The sequence below is a fragment of the Ursus arctos genome, unplaced genomic scaffold, assembly GCF_023065955.2.
Source record: "Ursus arctos isolate Adak ecotype North America unplaced genomic scaffold, UrsArc2.0 scaffold_29, whole genome shotgun sequence".
In the NCBI taxonomy this organism is placed as follows: Eukaryota; Metazoa; Chordata; class Mammalia; order Carnivora; family Ursidae; genus Ursus; species Ursus arctos.
In genome coordinates, this window is record NW_026622974.1 from 18,134,981 (window position 1) to 18,156,080 (window position 21,100).

The window sequence follows — 21,100 nt, forward strand, 5'->3', positions numbered from 1 at the left end:
GTGTAGGAAGAGAGGTACTGTTTGAAAGGAAAAAACTGGAAACTCTCAAACAAATAGGTCAATAGGGAGAGTCAAGGTTTAAGACAGCTTTAGAAATGAAAGCTGAAAATGTGGTGTTAAGAGAAAATATGGTGTTATAAGCCCTGTAAGGAGCTTAGAATAGAAAAAAAAGGGGAATACAGCTGGATGAAACCTGTTAGTTTGGGAAGAAATTTTAATGGAGATTGTTTTCTGGGATGAAGAGGATTTGGTAGATTGATTTGGGCTCATTATTTGCCGTCTAAGTTACAAATGAAGGCTATCATATATTCTGTATCAAATTTTAAGACTATATTTTCTTATGTAAAAGAAAATCTTAAATGTGATCTAGGTATGAAATGAAATATATATTTTGTTTCATTATATTTAAAGCTTTATGTGTATTTCCATTCTGTAGTTTATTGCTTAAAATGCTTTAACTTGGGGTGCCTGGGTGGCTCAGTCATTAAGCATCTGCCTTCAGCTCAGGGTGTGATCCCGGAGTCCTGGGATCGAGCCCCACATCGGGCTCCCTGCTCCGCTCGGAGCCTACTTCTTCCTCTCCCGCTCCTCCCTCTTGTGTTCCCTCTCTCGCTGGCTGTCTCTCTCTGTCAAATAAATAAAGTCTTTTTTTAAAAAAAAAAATGCTTTAACTTACTTGTGGCAGCTAAAAAGGAATGGACATGTTTGGTAAAAATCTGGTTTCAAACACAGGAGTCAGTTTTGGCTTAATGAGTACTGTTTTACCTACTGAATCCACAGAGATATCTCCTAAAACCTTCTCCTACCTTCTGGGTATGTTTTCTATGTGACAGTAGACTTTGCTCCTGTCTCCACAATTGTTAACTCTGTACTGCTGGGTAGAGTTTTAGAAGGAAATAAGAAAGATCATGAGAAATGGAAACCCTTACATGATTTCTATAAATCCTGTTTCCAAGAAGGAGCTACTTTGATAAATAAAAGAAAACTAGAATTCCCCCGTTAGTTTATCTTTTGCTCTTGGTTTCTTTAGGAGTGTCAGTAACTAAAAAAATAAATAAAATAAAATAAAATAAAATAAAATAAAATAAAATAAAATAAAACACAGAGGATATACACCTGCGTGCACTCACCCACACGTGTGCATGTGTGTGTATATGTGTGACTTCTAGAAGGTTTTCACGTTTCTGATGAGGGAAGACACAATAACAAGAGAAATTTGGACCCCATAAACCTCGCTGGTAGATTTGCTTAGGGTGGGGGCTCGGACATTTTCATATGTCATCTTCTTGATCTACTCCTTGTGAATTTTAGAAAAGTCTGAACCTCAACATGGGTGCTGGATGATGAGTCTAGTTAATTGGAAGATACATGAGACAGTGCATTTGTGATTTTCCCACTCTTTGTAACATCTATTTAAAAAAGCATTGTAAGAAAAGTCAGAAAGCCTATGACTAGCATTACCAGGTGTGTGACTTTAGTTCAGTCATTCCTTCTCTCAACCTTCATTTCGTCAACATAAAATAAAGTAGTGGGCTAGATAAGACTCTTTGTAACACCCAAAAGTGTAAGGTTTGTTTTTTTTGCATTCAGGAGACACTACATAAATGGTGGAGTGAGGTAGGTGAGGTACATTAGATCATGTCCCACTCTCTACAGATGTGGGACCCATTGTCCAGGAAAGAGGCTGTGATGAATTTCAGCATGATGACAGGCAGAGCACTGGGAATTCTGAAGTCACATGAGCCATCAGCTGTGACTGTGACCAGAACCCTCTGGCTTGGACAAATGCCCCAATGGTTTGGCTAAGGAATCCTCCTAATCACTAAGCTTAGGTGACTTAATTTGCCTATTTGGGAAAGTCTGTTACATTATATTTCTTTCTTTTTTTTTTTAAGATTTTATTTATTTATTTGACAGAGATAGAGACAGCCAGCGAGAGAGGGAACACAAGCAAGGGGAGTGGGAGAGGAAGAAGCAGGCTCATAACGGAGGAGCCTGATGTGGGGCTCGATCCCATAATGCCGGGATCACGCCCTGAGCCGAAGGCAGACGCTTAACCGCTGTGCCACCCAGGCGCCCCTGTTACATTATGTTTCTACTAGAATTTCTCCAGAGTGGAAGTGGTACAATATTTAACAGCCAGAATGACTCAGGCCCCAACCAATCGGATCTGAGGTCTGACCAAGCAGAATGGACGCCAGCTGGCGTTCTGCACTTGTGTGGACCAGATGAACATATCAGTGGTGGGTACCAGTTACTATTCTGGCTAGTTACTTATTATTCTGCAAATGCATACATTTCAGCTACATTATTTAATAAAAAATATTGTCCTGTAACAGAAATTACAACATGGGCTGAAATCACAGCAAAGGACATTCATTGGCTTTTCTTTTCAAGTGGTTACATCTTATACTGCTAGGAGGGGAAGAACAACAAGGATATTAAAAGCAAAATCTCCTTCCTTCCCTATGACACACATCCTTATGACTCATATCAAATGAGCTTGTTAATTTAAATTTTTCTACACCAAGAATAGAGAAAAAAAAAAGGAAGGTTTTGCACTTATTTGTGGAGATTGAGAAGAAGAAAGAAAAGATCACCTGAGAGAACAAATTGCTCGTCCTCTGCATCCTAAACCTTCTCTCCAGCCCTCACACCAGCTGCACCCAATGCTCTCCAGCTCTGTTAGTATCCATGGCAGGGGAAAACAGGGAACAGATCACTTTACCTGGATGTTTGTAGGTCAGCAGTTCTAAGCATGCATGTAAATACATCAAGGGATACGAAAAAAAAAAAAAAAGAAAGAAAGCCAATTAGTGGCATATTCTCTACTTTGTTTCTAAGAGATATAAGGTAGAATTCATCCACAACATGGTTTCATATAAAGGGAAAGTACAGTTTCCCATTTCCAATACTGAAGAGAAATTGTCTTAATTCAAATGCTGAGATTATTAAAAGTTATTGCAAAGAACATTTGTAGCTTCCCCAGGAGAAGCCTATAACTCATAAAATACTACAGAAAATAATCACAAAGATTCGTGACTGATGGGAAGATTTAGAAGCTACCATCTTCAAGTTTCTTTTTTTTTTTTAAAGATTTTATTTATTTATTTGACACAGAGAGAGAGACAGCCAGCGAGAGAGGGAACACAAGCAGGGGGAGTGGGAGAGGAAGAAGCAGGCTCTCAGCAGAAGAGCCTGACGTGGGGCTCGATCCCAGAATGCTGGGATCATGCCCCAAGCCGAAGGCAGATGCTTAACGACTGAGCCACCCAGGCGCCCCTACTATCTTCAAGTTAAAGGGGGGGATCCACAGGGAAAGAAGGCCAAAATATGGACAGGGACTCAATCTTATGTAACCATTCCTATTTGGCTTTTCTGCAAAAGCCACTGGCAATCTAACTAGCTAGGCAAGTGGTTTTTAACTAAGTTTTGTTTGCCAGAAAACATTAAGGGTGGTGTTGGCAAAACACATAGAACATTGCTTTTTGGCTAGCAAAAGAAAAATGATTTTAGGATTCTTAGGTCTGATTTGTCACCCTGTATAAGGTCTTAAGTTTTTTCTAGTGGGGACATAATCATCAAAATCGTAATCAACTCAGAAAAAAAAAAAAAAAGGATATACAAACTATTAATTTGTACCCAACACAGCCTCTTAACATATCTATAGAAGGAAATTCAGGCTCCATTCACTTTTATCCTTAGGCCATGTGTATGAAGCAAAGATAGAAATAAGATGACCTTGGGGCGCCTGGGTGGCACAGCGGTTAAGCGTCTGCCTTCGGCTCAGGGCGTGATCCTGGCGTTATGGGATCGAGCCCCACATCAGGCTCTTCTGCTATGAGCCTGCTTCTTCCTCTCCCACTCCCCCTGCTTGTGTTCCCGCTCTCCCTGGCTGTCTCTATCTCTGTCGAATAAATAAATAAAATCTTTAAAAAAAAAAAAAAAGAAATAAGATGACCTAAAATATATTAATAATGTGAAAAACAAAAGAACGGTAGAATTCCTGAAGGCTGAAGTGGCAGTTTGGGGCATTTTTGCCACTGCTCTCCTCCCTATGTCTATAGCAGACACTGCAAAAAGACGGTAGAAGCAGAGCTGAGAGGAAACTTTTAAAATACTTGATAATATTTTTCATCAGCTAAGTCATCTCAAAAAGGCACACGGGGGGTGCCTGGGTGGCTCAGTCGTTAATCGTCTGCCTTCGGCTCAGGGTGTGATCCTGGCGTTATGGGATCGAGCCCCACATCAGGCTCCTCCGCTATGAGCCTGCTTCTTCCTCTCCCACTCCCCCTGCTTGTGTTCCCTCTCTCTCTGGATGTCTCTCTCTCTTTGTCAAATAAATAAATAAAATCTTTAAAAAAAAAAAAGGCACACGGAGGAAACTTATTTTCATCCTTGTGTTATAAAAGACATTAGTCATCATGGTAATTATAAGGTACAGGTTTGGATAAAATCCTAAGTGTTGTAGCCAATAGGAGAAACTGCATCTGTTCTAAGATGACTTAAAGTCTAAAACATAATGCTAGAAGAAGGATGGCTTATTCAAGCTTCAACTTCAGAAGGAAAAGGCGCACGATTTTAGAGGATGTTGTCTTATGTTATTGGGAAATAATTTAATATGTTAATAGTCCTTAAAAACTACTACCTTTCTATGGAGAGTTAAACCACAGCCGTATTATGTCCATCCTATCATTTCAAAAAACATTTCATTACCCTGACACGTTTTGGGTTAGTTTAAATATTAGTTATATTTCAAAAAACAAAATCCTACAATGCATTCTGGTAAATTAGTCTCTACTAAGAGGAGACTAGAGCATGAAACTCAAACAAGAATGTTTAATGGAATACAAATATCTAATCTAGAAACTCTAATAAAAATCTCCCTTCGTTGGTTGAAGGCTCTTGGCTATTATACAGAAAACCACCACACGTGGCTCCCCTCAAAATACATTAGGGATCAGGCTCATAATCTTTCCTTCCACAAAAATGGCACAAGAATTGATTTCAATTATCATTTAATACTTATTTCCCTCTCCTGTCAAAAAATGTTCCATACACATGAAATTGAAGGTTGGCAGCCTGAACTCATTTATGGAAATTTTAAGGACTATTGATTTACCAGTGAGTTTTCTAGTTCTCTCATTGTTACTGGAAGGATGCCTCAGAGTTGTAATCAGATGACAGGATGGGCTCGAATGCTGATAGGCTTAGTTAAGACTGATGGAAAGAAAAGCTTTTCAAAAATTTGTCAAAATGAATTTTATAAATTAGGTTAACATGATTGATTATACATGGCCAAATTTCTCACGTAGCACTGAACTGACATTTCTTCTTGCTTTCTTGTGTCCCTATACACCATTTTGATATCTGGGTATTAACTGTTGGGAAAAATTTGAGGTAACTTAGAGATTAATTGGACTTAGGTCTTTGGAAACAGGAAACTGTTCTGTGCACCTGAGGGTTTTGTTTTTGATCTTTAGGCTGCGCCAACATATAAGCTACAAAAGAGTGTTTAAGCAAATGCTTATGTTGTCGGTATGTTTTTATAGGGAGTGATGGTCTAATGGACACTTCTGGAAATTGTGTGTGCTTATTTGCACGTTTAATTCTCCCTTGAAACCTTTGTTAAAAAGAGAGCATCTCCACAAGGAACAGCAGCCTTATCAACACTACCGACACGGAGGCAGCAGAGCGCAGCGGAACAGACCTTCAGTACCGGAAAGAAGCTAAGGTTACACAGTCAGCTTTTTTTCTTTAAACAATACGCCCCCCCAAGTCCTACATATACCATCACTTTCCTAATAAATGTTGCCATTGTTTTCTTCTATAGCGGACAGACCAAGAGTCTGTGGGTCCTGAAGATACACAATTTTGCATTCTATCTTTAAAAAATGGTTACAAAATTGTGACTATGTATTAGGCATGAAAGTGAATATTTATTTTGAATGACAAAAGCAATCATGACTAATTGGAAAATTTTAAAAACTGAAAATACAAACATTATTTTATTAACTAGCTGCCTAATACACCCCCTAGATTATTTTTCTTATTTTTTTGAAGGCATAATTTTTGATCACCTTTAATAGGACAACGACTTCATAATATCTTCTGTAAAGAGGAGAAGAAATTCAGATTTTTTTCCTCTAGCATGGTTGACAGAAAAACATTAGTTATTATTGATGGTTTTTGAAAGTTTCCTTCCGTTTCACAACTCATTAGTGGTTACGTTCTAGACTACGAGGATTACTGTCAGGTTTGGGGAAGCCTCTACCAAGTTTCCCTCAGATCTGTCATCATGATCCGAATGATATAGAAGAGTTTTTGGCAGAACACTTCTGGCCCCGTACAATTTGAACCATGTTTCTCCACCACTAGCCACATACTTTCAGCACCGGTGTCGGAGTTCCCAGTTTAAGTAACAGTCAGACCTGCGTCCATGAGGACTTGTGTCATGACACCAGGTGAGATGGGAAGAGCATTCCTGGAATCATACAAATAAAAATGTACTACCGTACTCAAGGTGAATGAACTCCACTCAGCGTGATTTCACAAATAGCCTTGTCTGCTAATGTCACCTGACCCAAGGGCAAGTGTGACAGGTGGGGAAGTGATCTCCACTGATAGCAGGTGAAAGACCTTATTTCTGCACCTCAGAGACATGGCCCCGTGAGCGCATGGATGAGCCTTGGAAGGGAGTTGTCTTGAGCTTCAAAGTCCATTCTCCACTGCCTGCCCCTCCTCACCAGCGCTCCCTCTTGTCGCACTCCCACTCCTCATACGAGCATACCTGGTGTAAGCCTTGCCTGATTTTCCTATTCCTTTCACATCCACTTGTCACAAACCCTACTGTTCTCATTTTCAGTGTTATCTTTGGCCTTGATACTTTCAATCCCATTCCTATGCTGACATAAATCAAGGACACATCTCAGCCTCGCTGCTGTTGGTACCCTAAATCGTCTCTCTTTTGTTGACTCTGTTCTCCAACCCACCCTAATAACTGAGAATTATAAAACTGAGAATTATAAACGATTGAGAATTACGAATTTCCCCCAACTCTTTATCTTCTGCTCAAAAATCTTCAGATAGCCTTTAATTACAGTCAATAATGTTAGAACCTCAGCCTTTGAGGTCATCTGTAATCCTGTATTTTATCCATGGCTATCTGAAATGAACTTTATTTCCCCAAATTGTTCTCCCAGATTCTTTAGATTTCCTTCGAAAGGTCCTTCTTTGTGCCCTCCCCCTTATCATTCCTTTTTGCCTGGAGCCTCCTACCTCTTGTCTCTGCTTGTCAAAGCTATACTTGCCCATCTTGGTCTGCTGTTGCTGTCTTCCTTGCCCTCTTAGAGGTTTTCTAAAACATCCAATGCCACGGCGATAACTCTCTTTACTGCAAACAGAAAATAAATTGAAGAAATACTTTCTTCCTTTAGGATGTCTAAATCTTGTGAGACAAGATAAGAGCAAAAATTACTTCTAATAGAAGGTAGAGTAAGAGTCCTATGCAGCAATTACATCCTGTATGTTAATTGTTAGACTAACTCTTTGTCTCTCCCACTGGATGGCATGCTTTCGAGAGCAGAGGCAGTGTCTCTTCAACGTCACTTTTTATATTTCCGGCAGCTAGTTTCTGGAGATACTGAGTTTTCTACAGTTGGAGATGTTTCTGTAGGGGCTGGGAGATGTCGTAGATATGGCTGAGGGGATTCAAACACGGACTAGCGGTCTGGACGGGAGGTATGAAGTACAAATGGTCTCCACTGTGCGTGTGAGTCCTCTGTCAGCCAAGCACAATGTAGGATACGTTATGATGACAAAGATACAGAGGTCTGGAGACTGCAAACTGCACGCAAGTCTCAATTTCAAGCTTTAGTTTCCTCATCTACTAAAATAGTTCATCGGTAACTGGTTGTTGTGCTATCACGAGATTAAGTGGATTAATATAGTGACTGGAACCTGGTAGGCATTCAAAAGTTTATGTTTCGGTTTACGCTCTCTTAACATATTACCCACTGATAGAGCTGATCGGCTTCATATTTTGAAATGTGGGAGATTTTTTAAACTCTACTCCTCAATTCCCCAGATCTACTTCAATCACGATGATGGATCTGTAAAATTTAAATGTACCTCTTAGTAGGAAGTCAGTGAAAAGAAACTAAAATATTTAAAGTCTGGATTAGGATGTGTAACAATGAAACCAAAATTCATATTTTTTTTTTAGACTTCGCCAACACTAATGATGGTTTTAAAAGCAATCTCATTTACTGTAAGCTGTTGCTTGTCAGGCAAGCTGCAAGGAGTGGATTTGATTACCTATATACATTCTGTGTGGTCAGAAATTTAATGCTGGGACCCAGCAGGGGAGAAAGAAAAGTCTGAAAAGAGAATTGGCTCACAGTGTCATTTATAATAAAGGGAACCTTTTCTAAGAAATTTTATCTGAAAGTTAAGAACTCCTTTGAGATTTTTACCATCAACTCAGCATGGTGCTATTATTTTGTTACTGAGACACTTAAACTTTTGTTTTTCTTACCCCTTACAGAGGAATCAATAGTTTAAAATTAGAGCAGAAAGTAGCAGCTCTTGGGGTGCCTGGGTGGCACAGCGGTTAAGCGTCTGCCTTCGGCTCAGGGCGTGATCCCGGCGTTATGGGATCGAGCCCCACGTCAGGCTCCTCGGCTATGAGCCTGCTTCTTCCTCTCCCACTCCCCCTGCTTGTGTTCCCTCTCTCGCTGGCTGTCTCTCTCTCTGTCAAATAAATAAATAAAATCTTTAAAAAAAAAAAAAAAAGAAAGCAGCTCTTGAGTGTTAATCTGAGCTTGGTACTGAGACCTCAAAGATTGTTCTCAGCAGCTTATCAGCCATGTATTAAACTCTGTACATACTCATTGTTTATAGGGAAAAAATTAAAATATGATGTATGACAGGTTTTAATAAAACATGTCATAAAAGGGTTTTTAAAGAATAGCTATCTACTTTTCCCTATTACCAAGAGTCTGTTATCAGAGATCTATCTCAGGATATCTGCCAAGTTCATAATATTTTCTCCTTCTCTGAAAACTAGTGTCTCCCCATAAAATCCTTGGGGTTGGGCTCCCAATAACCATGCTTGTAATGTGTGAACTTGACCTTCACCCTATCCTTGGCACTGGTGGCTGATAAGTAGTAGATCCCTGACTTAGTTTCCAGAAACTGTCCTCTAGTCATAGCTGACTGACCAGTGTTGGACACTTGACAAGCCTGGGTGAATATGATTCCCTCAACCTGGGGATCTAGACTAGGACTAAGAGACGGACAAACCAGTCAGTATCTGTGGGTGACGAGAACTGGTCACGAATGTGGCAGCCCTAAGGTGGACATACATTGATCAGAGAAGCCAACAAATCCAGTCTGTAGATGAAAGTAACAGAAACATATATGCAGGTGATGTGATGAGCACTGGGTGTTATATGCAACTGATGAATCACTGAACACTACATCTGAAACTAATGATGTACTGTATGCTAATTAAATTTAAATAAAAAAAGAGAAACATACTCAGAGAACAGAGATGAGATGTGAGGATTCTTGACAATTTTCTAGTTCCTTGTTCTAGACCTTTCTTAAGGCCTGATGGCATTGCTATTACTGGACCTCATGACTCTATATTCATACAACCCCCCCATCTCTGTTGTGGATTTTTAATTCATTCATTCAGTAAGTACTTATGTCATGCCTACCACGTCTCAGGAAAGAGATGGCAGAATCAAGACTAGACTCTGGGTTTCCTGACCTGCGGGCGGTTTACAGGGGAGACTATTTTTTCTGTTTCTCGTTTTGTAATTTTAAGATTGTCTAAAGATTTTAAATACTGACACCTGATATTGTATAAAAGATATGGTAGATGAACACATTGCCCCTTCCCAGTAGAAAGGGAAATCCAAGCCTCCAAGTGATTGTAAATGACACAGTGAGTGACGTGGTGAGAACGCAAACTTCGGGCTGCTGCTGTGTGTTTCTCCAGTCAGGTCCTGCCCCCCAGCAACACAACTGACTTTCCCCTTCCTTCCCCGGCACTCCTCAAATGACCCCTCGATTTAACCCACTCGTTCAGTTCAAGGTTCAGTTTAACCTGCACTTCACAGAAACTTCACAAAAAATTCCTTTTCGTTTCTTTTTTCACAAGTTTTACATCCATCCCATCATCAAATCCTAACAGATCATTTCCCCAATGCTCTCAGATGCTGATCTCTTCTCTTCCCTCCAAGCCATTATTTTGTCCGTGGGGGATACTACAAGGAGTCACTTATCCGTCTCTGTTTCTACTCTGTGCCTATCCTCACCCCATATTTTGTTCTCCACGATGTCAGCAGAATAAACCTCTTAAAATGTAAATCTGGTCATGTCACTCTCCCGCCCAAAACTCCAACAGCAACATGAGTTGGCCTTGTCCATCCCTTGACCTTCCCTACTACCTCCGCCTCACACATCCTGTTCCAGCTTTAATGTCCTCCAAGCGGGTTGCATTTCAGGGCATTTGTGCCCACTGCTTCCTTTACCAGGGATGCCTTTTACGGAGGCAGCCCCTGAGCCTGGACCTTTGCTTCACGAGGCACTTGTGCGAGTCTTCCCTGCGGAGAGACCTGCCCCGACAGCCCGTGTTACAGTATCGCCCCCCCCACCTCTCCAGAGCACTTATGTCTGCCTGGCATGACTTCGTTCAGTTATTGATATGTGTTTGCTTTCTGTCTCCTCCCACTAAGATGTAAACTTTATGGAAGCAGCTATTTGGTCTGTTTTGTTCACAGCCACATCTCCAGGACTTTCAGAACAGTGCCTAAAATAAGAGCGAGGCTAAGTAAATGACTGAGTAAGGGACTGGATACTTTAAAATCTAAGTAAAAAATTCAGATTATGTGGTTTGACATATTTTCCTTTACTTACTCTAAAAACTACCCTCCTCCTAGATTCCCATTCAGAATATAATCTTTCTCACTCATGTTTCTATAGTCTCTTCATACTTTTGTAGCTTTCTGTTACGGGGTCTGCAGTCCAGTGATTCATCCGACCGATACTGGAATGCACACGAAAGGCTACAGTGTTTTCTTAGCTACACCAAAGCCACAATGTTTTGCCAATCTTATTCTCTTTCACATGCCCTGTAAATTTCACATGCCTTGTAAATTTTCTGGTTAATAACAATGTTGGCCGCATTACCTGAAAAGGTTTTCTCTTTTGCTTTTTGAAATAAAGATCTGACTGTTGAAACTTCTATTTGGAAGATAAAAACACACCATAGTAACAATGTACATAAAGATGGCAGAGGTAGGTTTCTTGGAGATTAAAAACAAACAAACAAACAAACAAAAAACAAAAACAAAACAACCCATCATCCCTGTTGTGGATTTTTAGTTCATTCATTTAACAAGTACTTATTTCATACATACATATGTCTCAGGAAAGAATGGCAGAGTCAAGTCTAGGCTCTGTGTTTCCTGACCTATGGTCTTGTTTACAGGTATTTTCTGTTTCTAATTTTGCAATTTTAAGATCGTCAAAAGATTTTAAATATTGACACTTGATACTGTCTAAGAGACCTTTTTAATATAAAATATACTTTAGATGAACACATTTCCCCTTTTCCAGTAGAAATGGATTTCTTAAACTTAATTTTTCTTCGCTCTTGCAAATATTCGTCAATGTTCTGTATTAAGCAGTAATGTTATTCCTAAATACTAACATACTCTAAGCACTAATACATTCTTGGTGACACCTATCAATAATGTTCACTTTATTTTAGAATAAGTTTTACTTGGTTGTTAACCGGGTTCATTAAACATTTATATGTCTGGAATGTCCAGCATGTGACAATAACTGTCCTTGAAGAGTTTATGTTTATTTATTTATTTATTTTTTAAGAGTTTATGTTTAATAAGTAACCATTTACAGAGGACATTTCAAAGGCAGCATGTATATGGGTGGTTGAGTGAAAGAAACACCTAGACCAGGGATGAGCATGCTGGAAAGTTTAAAGGTAAAATGGATCTGTTTCATATGATGATGACTGGCTTGCATCAATTAACTTTAACATTTACAGTAGATTTACGATGGTTACACAAGTGAATAGGAAACTGTCCCTTTTTATAATTTTCATAATATTCTAGTCACGGGGACTAGAATGTAATGCGACCAGTGGAATATTAATGACCTGGATGAAAGGTCAAAGGGTGTACCAAGTGACACAGAGGTTGGGAAGGGAGGGGAATGCTTATAGACACCGCATTTCTGATGCCTATTCTATATTTTTTGAATTCTTCATATCTGCCATTCCTGTATGTTTCATACAGTGAAAGAGAGAGCAAGAATATTTAAATGAAAGACCAGTCTCATGGTGTTACATTATTACCGAAAGTTATAGTACAATCACATTATATCTGTCAAATACTTCTGAGTGATATTTATGTCATTCTTTAACATGTCCCAGAAGAAACTTATGAGTGTATGACAATTTACATTATATTCATAATTGTTTCCATTTTGAGATGGTTCTTCTGAAGAATAAGAAAACCTCAGGATAGTTTGATTCTTAAAATGCAAACTGTTTAACCGGTACCAACAATCATGGCACTTGAAAAATAAAAGTTTTTCTCAAAATGCTCTCGTTTAAACGCCCTGCTTAAATTCTGTTGCAAATGACCTTTGTTTTCTGCAACAAACATCATCTGCTACATTCATGGTATTGAATGTCTTTGAGCGTTAGCCTATTTTCCAATCAGTTGAACTCTTCCTAACCACTGATTTCTCAAGGGTACTTACATATTCTTCATAAGCTTCGTGGGCTGGAGGAGGGGGTGCCCTGTATCCTGGCACAGTCGGTGCCCCCCGGGCTCGTGGGGTAGGGACACCTCTTGCTACAGGGGGCACTGGAAGAGCTCCACGAGTCACAGTAGTCCCTCGAGGGGTGAGTACACCTCGTCCAGGTGGTGGGGGAGGAGGAATGGCACCCCCACGGCCCCTAGGAGAAACAGGTCAAGTACAGATGAGAAAGAGACTAAAACAGATAGAGTTCTCATCTTACCGCCATATAATGGGAAGAAAACCAGATTTATCTGTATGCATGAGTGGATGTGTGTGTGTGTGTGTGTGTGTGTGTGTGTGTGTGTGTGTATGTAATTGAGTTTCTTTAGGATATAAAGTATTTTGACCTCTACAGTAGAATAAATTTTGTACATGCTGGCTATGACTTCTTATAATGAAACTCATGTAAAATGCTTTAATATAAAATGAAAAAAAAACAACCAAACACAAACCAACCAATCTCATTTTATTCCAGATTTGCCAAGGAGACCCATATCAGAGCTTCAGCTAACATATAAGTATTTCCTGCTTTTCAAAAGTTCACCTTATGCCAACGTTGCTTTTACAAAAGACCTACATTAGCACCTGTTTTTGCTACCTGAAAGAAACCAGAAGAAGATTTCCACTTTTATGAAAAGGTGAAAAGCAAAAAATAGCGTTGAGCATTTGGTAGCAAGCCATTATAGGGGCAGCGCGTACCCGGAGCAGCCAGAGTGGCCCCGCCAAGCCCCTTCCCCAGGAACTACACTTAGCATCTCAACATCAAGCCGCCAGAGCTTTGAACTTGTGTGAACATCTGTGCTTTATCTCTATTTATTTTGTGCATCCATTAGCAAGATGTGTCCTAAGTTAACAGAAAAGCCTGAGAGGTTATTTTTCTGGGGTCTGGGAGCACTCAAAAAATTTTCCATATAAATTAATGGTAATTGCTTCTTTGCTTTATGCCATTCAGCTTATGAAAAATCTCACAGGCATGTTCTACTTTGGATAGCAGGGGAAGCCTGTATGACTCACTGGACCCTCCATGAAACGGATCCACTAAATGTCAATGTCTCCTCCATGCCGGAGATTACTGACAGTGATGTGCAATGTTGTATTTACAAAAAACAAAAAAACAAAAAACAAAACACCTGTCTGCACTTTCATACTTGAATAAAATGCGGAGCTCTAAGCACGGTGATACCATTCTGCTTATTCTAGCAGCAGAAGCTTGAGGTCATTGAAATCACAACTCACTGTCACTGGTTTGTCATCCTGTATACAACCCCCTGAACTGGTAGAGTCACTAATAGAATCTATTTTCCTGTGGTAACTACGGTGTTAGTGAAATACGTCAGGTTTCTGCAATAAAAGAATAGGCTGAATGCTCTGTACTACAGTGCTTGACACAATAGTAACTTGTATTAAAAGCCTAAGATCAAATGGTTGCAGCCAACTTTTATGGTTTTCCAAGGCCTTTGGAAAGGTCGAGTGTTTGAAATCTCTGGGCAAAAGCGTGGTTATTTCACTTTTTATTATGTCTGAAAGGCTGGCCTCCAGAAAGCACTGGAACACTAAAGCTCTGGGGAAGAATGAGGACCATCAGGATGTCAACAATCACACTGTTTGGCTGTGCCCGCAGATGGGGGACGTAGGGTATGCTTTCCGCTATGAATAGCCGTCAGCTGGCTCTTTCTTGCTTGCAGAAAATGAGCTTTTGTGAGCGGACAGTAAGAATGCTGGTAGAGTTTTTAAAAGTTTTAAATAGATGATAGAGCTGATGAATAGAGAAATTATCAGAGAACTCATTGTAAGTCTAACATACAGAGAATGCTCTCCCGGACTGGGGAAGGTGGATTACAAGAGACCCAGTGCTTCAGATGCAACAATAGCTGAGAATACACTCTACTGTATTATCGCGGTAATATAAAACACATCTATGAAAAAGGATGTAAAGACCAATTCTACTTCCACTGGGCCTCCAAGCGTCTATCTATTTTCTCCTAAGTAGGGTGAGCATATGTCCAGGTTCACCCAGAACAGTTCTGATTCACAACTGTTGTCCTAGCTTCCTGTTCAGTTTAGCATTTTAACACTCTCAAAGGTACCCAGGTGTGGGCAGTAAATATTATGTCACCCTGCTTTACACTACGTTCACAAGTGCTGTCAATCCCACTGAATAATCACAGGTGAGTAAGTAGTATAACTCCCCGGGCTTAAGGTGGAATTTTTTTTTTCCTACTGGGTAAAATCACACCTCTGAATCTTCCTGCTTTAAAATTATATGATGCTCGGGGCCCCTGGATGGCTCAGTCAGTTGAGCGTCGACTCTTGATTTCAGCTCAGGTCATGATCTCAGGGTCGTTAAGACTGAGCCCCGTGTGGGACTCTGTGCTCAGCAGGGAGTCTGCTTGAGATTCTCTCTCTCTCTCCCTCTGCCCCTCTCCCCAGTCAAGCTCTCTAAAAAAAGAATTTCAAAAATAATAGGATGCTCGTATCAAATACTTCTTATCCTAGTCCTCCCTCTGTCGTGTCCCAGACACAGCCCTAGCAATCTTGTCTCCGGAATCTGACTCATCATCTCCTATACGCTGTGTCCTTTCCTTGGAATTTTAATCTCACATCTCTCTTCTCCAATTCAGCTGAAATTTCACATCACCTATTTTAGGATACTGGCCCTGGCTGAATCTACACTACAGTATTCTTCATTTTTCTGACTTCTCGAGAGTTTTCCATCCTTAATTCTCCGCCAACTGCTCATTCTCGAACTGAATGCAATCTAGTTATTGTTGAAAATACTCTTGACTGAGATTACCAGTTTCCAAATCCACTGGATTCATTTACAGTCACCATTCCACTGCACTTGTCACGTTTATCACTGTGGATTGATTACTAGCTGGAAAATGCCTTCTTTGGACCCTTGCATTCTCTAATGCTAATGATGACTATTACCCGTTTTCTTCCTAACACGTGCCATATCCTGGATTATTTGTCTTATATCAGAGGTTCCTTCACTTGTCTGCATATTAGAATTTCCGGAAGACTTTGAAAAATTCTAAATTCCAGACCACACCCCAGGCCAATTAAATCACAGTTTCTAAGGGCAGGAACCTGTCAGTGATTCCAATGTGCAGACCAATTTGGGAACAACTGCCTTATATGCATCATCTAATTAAAAATCTTGACAACGTTGTTATGTAGCTATTCCTGAGATACTTTAAAGGTTGAGTACCAAGTCACAGAAAGTACAAGTCACCTGCTCAAGGTCACACTAGCAATCCATAGACCTTGAATTAATTATAGGAATAATTACATTCTTTCTGTAACTTGGTTCTTCACCTAATCTTAGTTGACAATGTCATTAATCTCTAACCAGGCTAGGCGTCAGAGAGTTATCCTTGTCGTGGGCTGAATATTCTTTCTTCTTCAACATCTAATGGAGCACTGGTTCCTATAAATTCTAATCTCTAACCTAGTCTTATATCTCTATAGTCCAAGGAGTGTTCATTTCTGTCTTGGATAATGGACTTGTCTACTTACTAGCTTCCCTGCTGTAAGTCAGTGTCTTTCTGTCTCTCCTTGATCGCTCTAATTTTTCTCTCACACTTGCAGCGATGACTGAGTAGTCTTTCTTAGAGGCAAGTATGATTACCCCCTTCTTTCACAAACTCCATTAGTTCTATGCATTAATTCTCATTATAGTAAACAAAAGCCTCCAAAATCTGCCCCTGATGTTTTATTTTCTGCAGTTTGCTCTCAATCAATATATAGTGATGGTGTGTGTCAGAGATGTCAAATATCTTAATTCTTCAATTATGGACTATAAATTATCATAATATGTAGAGGTAATGCTTTGTTCTTTGCTATGTGTAACTACCGGAAGATTAGTTTTTATAGATATATTTATTGAAATGAAAATTGCTTTAATTAAATACATTTTCAACAAATTATTATAGAAAATTTCAAATATTCCAGGCACTATTCTTTTTGAATATAAGTGTAATTGAATGACTTAATAAAGTCGTAATTTCATAAGTATGTACAAATTAGCATCCATTATCTCATGTTTTCAAAAGCTTCCTAATCAATATGATTTTCTGTTTTGTAAAGCTGTTTCCTTATTCTTTTTTAATTGTGATACTTTCCATCATGTGGTTTGAAATAGAAGACAGCAGAATTCTGGTACCTTTACTTTCATTAACATTAATACATTAATGATATCAATATAGCATTGAAGTGAGGTTTAAATTTCAACATTAATTTTACCTTCTTCTTACATATGTAGTATCAGATTTGTATGATATATGGGATATTAAAAAGCAAAACTTTCAAACAAATTTTTTTCTAACATTTAAAAATCTAGATCACAATGCAATATTCTTTATTAAACCATTAAAGATTAATATTTTAGAATGAAACTTTACTGAGATTGAAATATTATATGGTCCACTCAAATACTCAAATATAATATTACATTAAGGAGCATTAATAACAAAACAGAATCTATGGATAAGATTTAATAACCTCAAAAGCAAGTTAATGCATTATTTTTTTAAATGGTCCCAATTTCATGGAATATAAAATAGAAACAACTTGTCCCCCCCCACCGTAGACTTTCTAAATATATATTAGGTTACACCATAAAAATATATATTAGGTTACACCATATAAAATTTGGCAATTTGGGAATTACAAAAGTGACAGTTTCATTATTTAAGGCATATGATTTAATCAATTTAAGATTACCTGCAATGATATCATTTCACAACCCATCATGATGAGGTTAGAAATGTACAAGGTTTTATAAAAGACTGATTTCATAAAAAGTATGTCCATAAACAAAGTTATGTCACATTAACTTTTAGCAATAAAAAGTGTTCTTAATTAGCATTAGAGAGCTCTTATTTTCATCTTTAGAGATAAAAATGTAATAATAATCTCAAGAAGATTTAATCTCTAGTCAAATGATATTTTCAGAATTGCCACATTTTATTTTTAAATAGCTATTGCCTTGGTATTTTACTTGGATATTTATCATTTTTTACTTTTTTTTCTGATTAATTGCAAAATGGAGTTATGATTTAAATGTTAAAACTGATTTTTTGACACTGATGGTTGACAATATTTGGGGCATAATTTAATAAATAAATTGAATCGGCCAAGTATCCTAAAATCTCTGAAGATGATTTCTATGCAGTGTATGAAATACTATTCTAGAGCTAAATCCTTTAGAGGTTTGAAGGCCAGCTCTAACAGGGTAGAGAGAATGACTGAATTACAGCGTGTGTGAAGGCTATGAGTAGTTTTTGCTTTACCTCTTCACAAACCAGTGCTTTCTGTTGAAAGCTTGACTAATTCAGAATCGTACAAAACAAATTCTGATGCAGAAAGATTCCTTTTTTTGTGTGTGTGAAGTGCATAATATCAGATAAAATCGTCTCTGTTGACCAAGGACATTGCAAAGTCAAATGCACCTGAACTTTCAATACTCTTACCATCAGCCATACACGAAGTGTGCTTCTGGCTTTCTGGACTAGTGGTGCATATATTATCTACCTATCTATCTGAGTCTCTGCTTAGCTAATCAGCACCTGTCTCCCCACCTGTCCGGAAAGACTATCAATTCAAGGGCCACTTAAGACACAGACAGATTTTTAACTTTCTCTTCATGCAAGGTCATCCTGGTTCAGAAAAGGCAAATAATTGTATCATCCGCATGCTCTAATCCTGAGGACAGAACCACAAAGAAGAAAGTCTCAGGTTTGTGCCTCTTATTTTCTTAGGATAGTTGTTAAGAGCTCTACCTATGAATTCTAGAGTCAGACCGCTTATGTAACCTTGGGCAAATTCTTGACACCTTTCTGTACCTCAATCTGTCACCTGTGAATAATACTTGACCCTAGTATGAAGACTTGATGAGTTAATTTATGAAAGTGCTTATGCCTTATGTAAGCATTCATTGTCATGGTTTTTGTTGTGGTGGCTGTTGGTGTTGTTTATCCCTAGCCGTGATCATGGCACAGAGCAGGTTGGCAAAGGTTTGCCATCCTCGTTTGCTGTTAATTTACTTCAAGTACCTTGAAGGGGTTGTGGGAGCTATTCTGATCCCTCTGCCTCTAATACCTCTGCCACGACCAGAGTCCTCTGAGCCATTTAAGTAAGATAATTCACGTAGTTGTTCCTGACGAATTTCATCATTGTAGTCCTAGGGAAACAAAAACAAAAAACATGACCTGATGAGTTAAAACGGGGCATGGGGATTCTTTGAGCTGAACAAACACAATATGAAAGGACATTTTTCATCTCTTTTCTGGAGCCTTGTATATGAAAATCTAAAATGATGTAAAAGGGTATATACCCTAAATTCCTATTTTTATATAGAGAAATTGAAGTTGCTTCTTTTATCAAGGAAGTACTCAGCAGGAAATCGGATGAAATGTGCTGGGATATCACTTGATGTGTTAGCCAGAAAAGGAAAGACAGCAATACAGAACAAAATCGTGGAATAGACTAAAGTTATGATTAGCATAAGGATTACTGAGAAACAACTCTATTGGGATGATATGTGTAAATTGCGAATGACTACATGATACGCAAATAGCTCCTAATGCATAAACCAAAAAGGGGCGATCTCAAGGCCCGGGGAGACTCTGTGTTAAAGTCATAAAGAAGGGCGAATCGTATAGCACAGTTTCAGACAACTAAGAAGCTGTTCAATCCAACTAAACAACTTGATGGACAATATTTAAAAATAAGGAGTTTTCTGTGTTCTAGCATTGGGATGATGGAAAGATAGCCATAGTAAAAGGCAAATTTCACAGTCAAAGTCGAAGGGACTTTATCTTTCATCACTGTAGAAATATATCAATCGTTTTAATGGGACCAAAGGATGGACTGGAGACATTGACGATGAATGCTCTTTAAAAAACAAGTGTCGGTCTTACCTGTGTCTCCTTTTACTAACACACACACACACACACACACACACTTGCTGGATTAGTACAAAACTGAATAATTGGTTATTTTTACCAAAAGGCCAATCTGATTAAATTCTTTTTCAGTAAACATATATTTCAGTGAAATCACTGTAGCGGATTTGCTAGTGCTGGAGAGGGGCCTAGAAGTGGACACTAGAAATATCTGTAGAGTGCAGCCTGACAGAAATGATGTTTGAAGCCTAGTTGTGGGCCCAAAAAACAGGTGTATCATCTCACCAGTGTTGCCAGTTTAGCTCTGCATGTATGTGTCATGGTAATATTAACAGAACACTGTGCGTCCTCACCCACACACCTCTGTTTAGAAAAAGGCAGGGATGCTTTCAGCCTACAAGGATTTCTAACGCACAGCTTTATCTCATGCTCCAAAAATTGCCTTGATTACAAGCAGAAGTATTAGTCACTCCAAAGCATTTATCTTCTTATTTTTAACATGTTGCTTTCATGTTCCTCCTCTTCAGCACCTCATAATGGGCTCAGCCCAGTAGGCCGACGGAAGAGCTATACAATAGAAAATTACAGTTTCCAGTATAGTATACATATGCTACTTCTAGTTCTTAATTTTCACATCCCGGCAACCACCAAACTGAAGAACAAACATGTCTATTGTCTCATTAGGATCAGGGAATGTGATGAATTGCTGCTTCTGAGAGAACTAACCACCCACCATTAAAATGAAAAATTAATTCCCTAATTTCCCCATGTAATATGCCTAATTGGCAAGGGGATCGTTGTGGTTTCTTATCTGAGGAAAACCTATGAACTCTCAGGGTTCTTATGAATTGTAAAATGAGACAGATTTTCATTTTTGGCAACACTGAAATTCAAAAACTAAGAAATTGCAGATGAATCCGACATATGTAAATTTTACTTTTATGCTAGAATCAGAAAATGTAATAATGTGGATGTAGTCTTATATAGTGTATACTCATAAAGAAGAGTGGGAGGAGGAGGCTGGGGAGAAAACAGAGAAGGAGGAGAAACATATTAATCAGGTAGTATGAAAGAATAATTCCCAGTTTGATCAGGCCTCCCTGCATCCATATCTTGAAAAGGTCCCATCACACTGACTCTGGAATTATCCATGTGATTTGTCTTAGCCAATTGGACAAGAAGAAATGTGACAAAAGCAAAGACTTGAAAAGTGCTTCCATACTGGAGCTTGCCCTTTCTTGTCACTGGAGACCTACGCCACCAGGTGAAGAAGCCCAGGCTGGCCTTCTGGATAAGGAGAGACCACATGGAGAGAGGCTTCAGTCACCTTCCCTCCCACCATCCCATCGGAG

At 38.9% G+C, this 21,100-nt stretch overlaps 1 protein-coding gene across 2 annotated transcripts in view; it reads right to left on the reverse strand.

Moving 5' to 3' along the window:
* KHDRBS2 (KH RNA binding domain containing, signal transduction associated 2) overlaps positions 1-21,100 on the reverse strand; it is a 540,418-nt gene that overhangs the window by 162,098 nt on the left and 357,220 nt on the right. For both annotated transcript variants that reach the window (XM_044387131.3, XM_057303916.1), the window contains exons 5-6: positions 18,897-19,024; positions 12,799-12,997 (exon numbers count right to left, since the gene is read on the reverse strand). In XM_044387131.3, the coding sequence (XP_044243066.1) occupies positions 12,799-12,997; positions 18,897-19,024 (327 nt within the window). The remainder of the gene's footprint in view (positions 1-12,798; positions 12,998-18,896; positions 19,025-21,100) is intronic.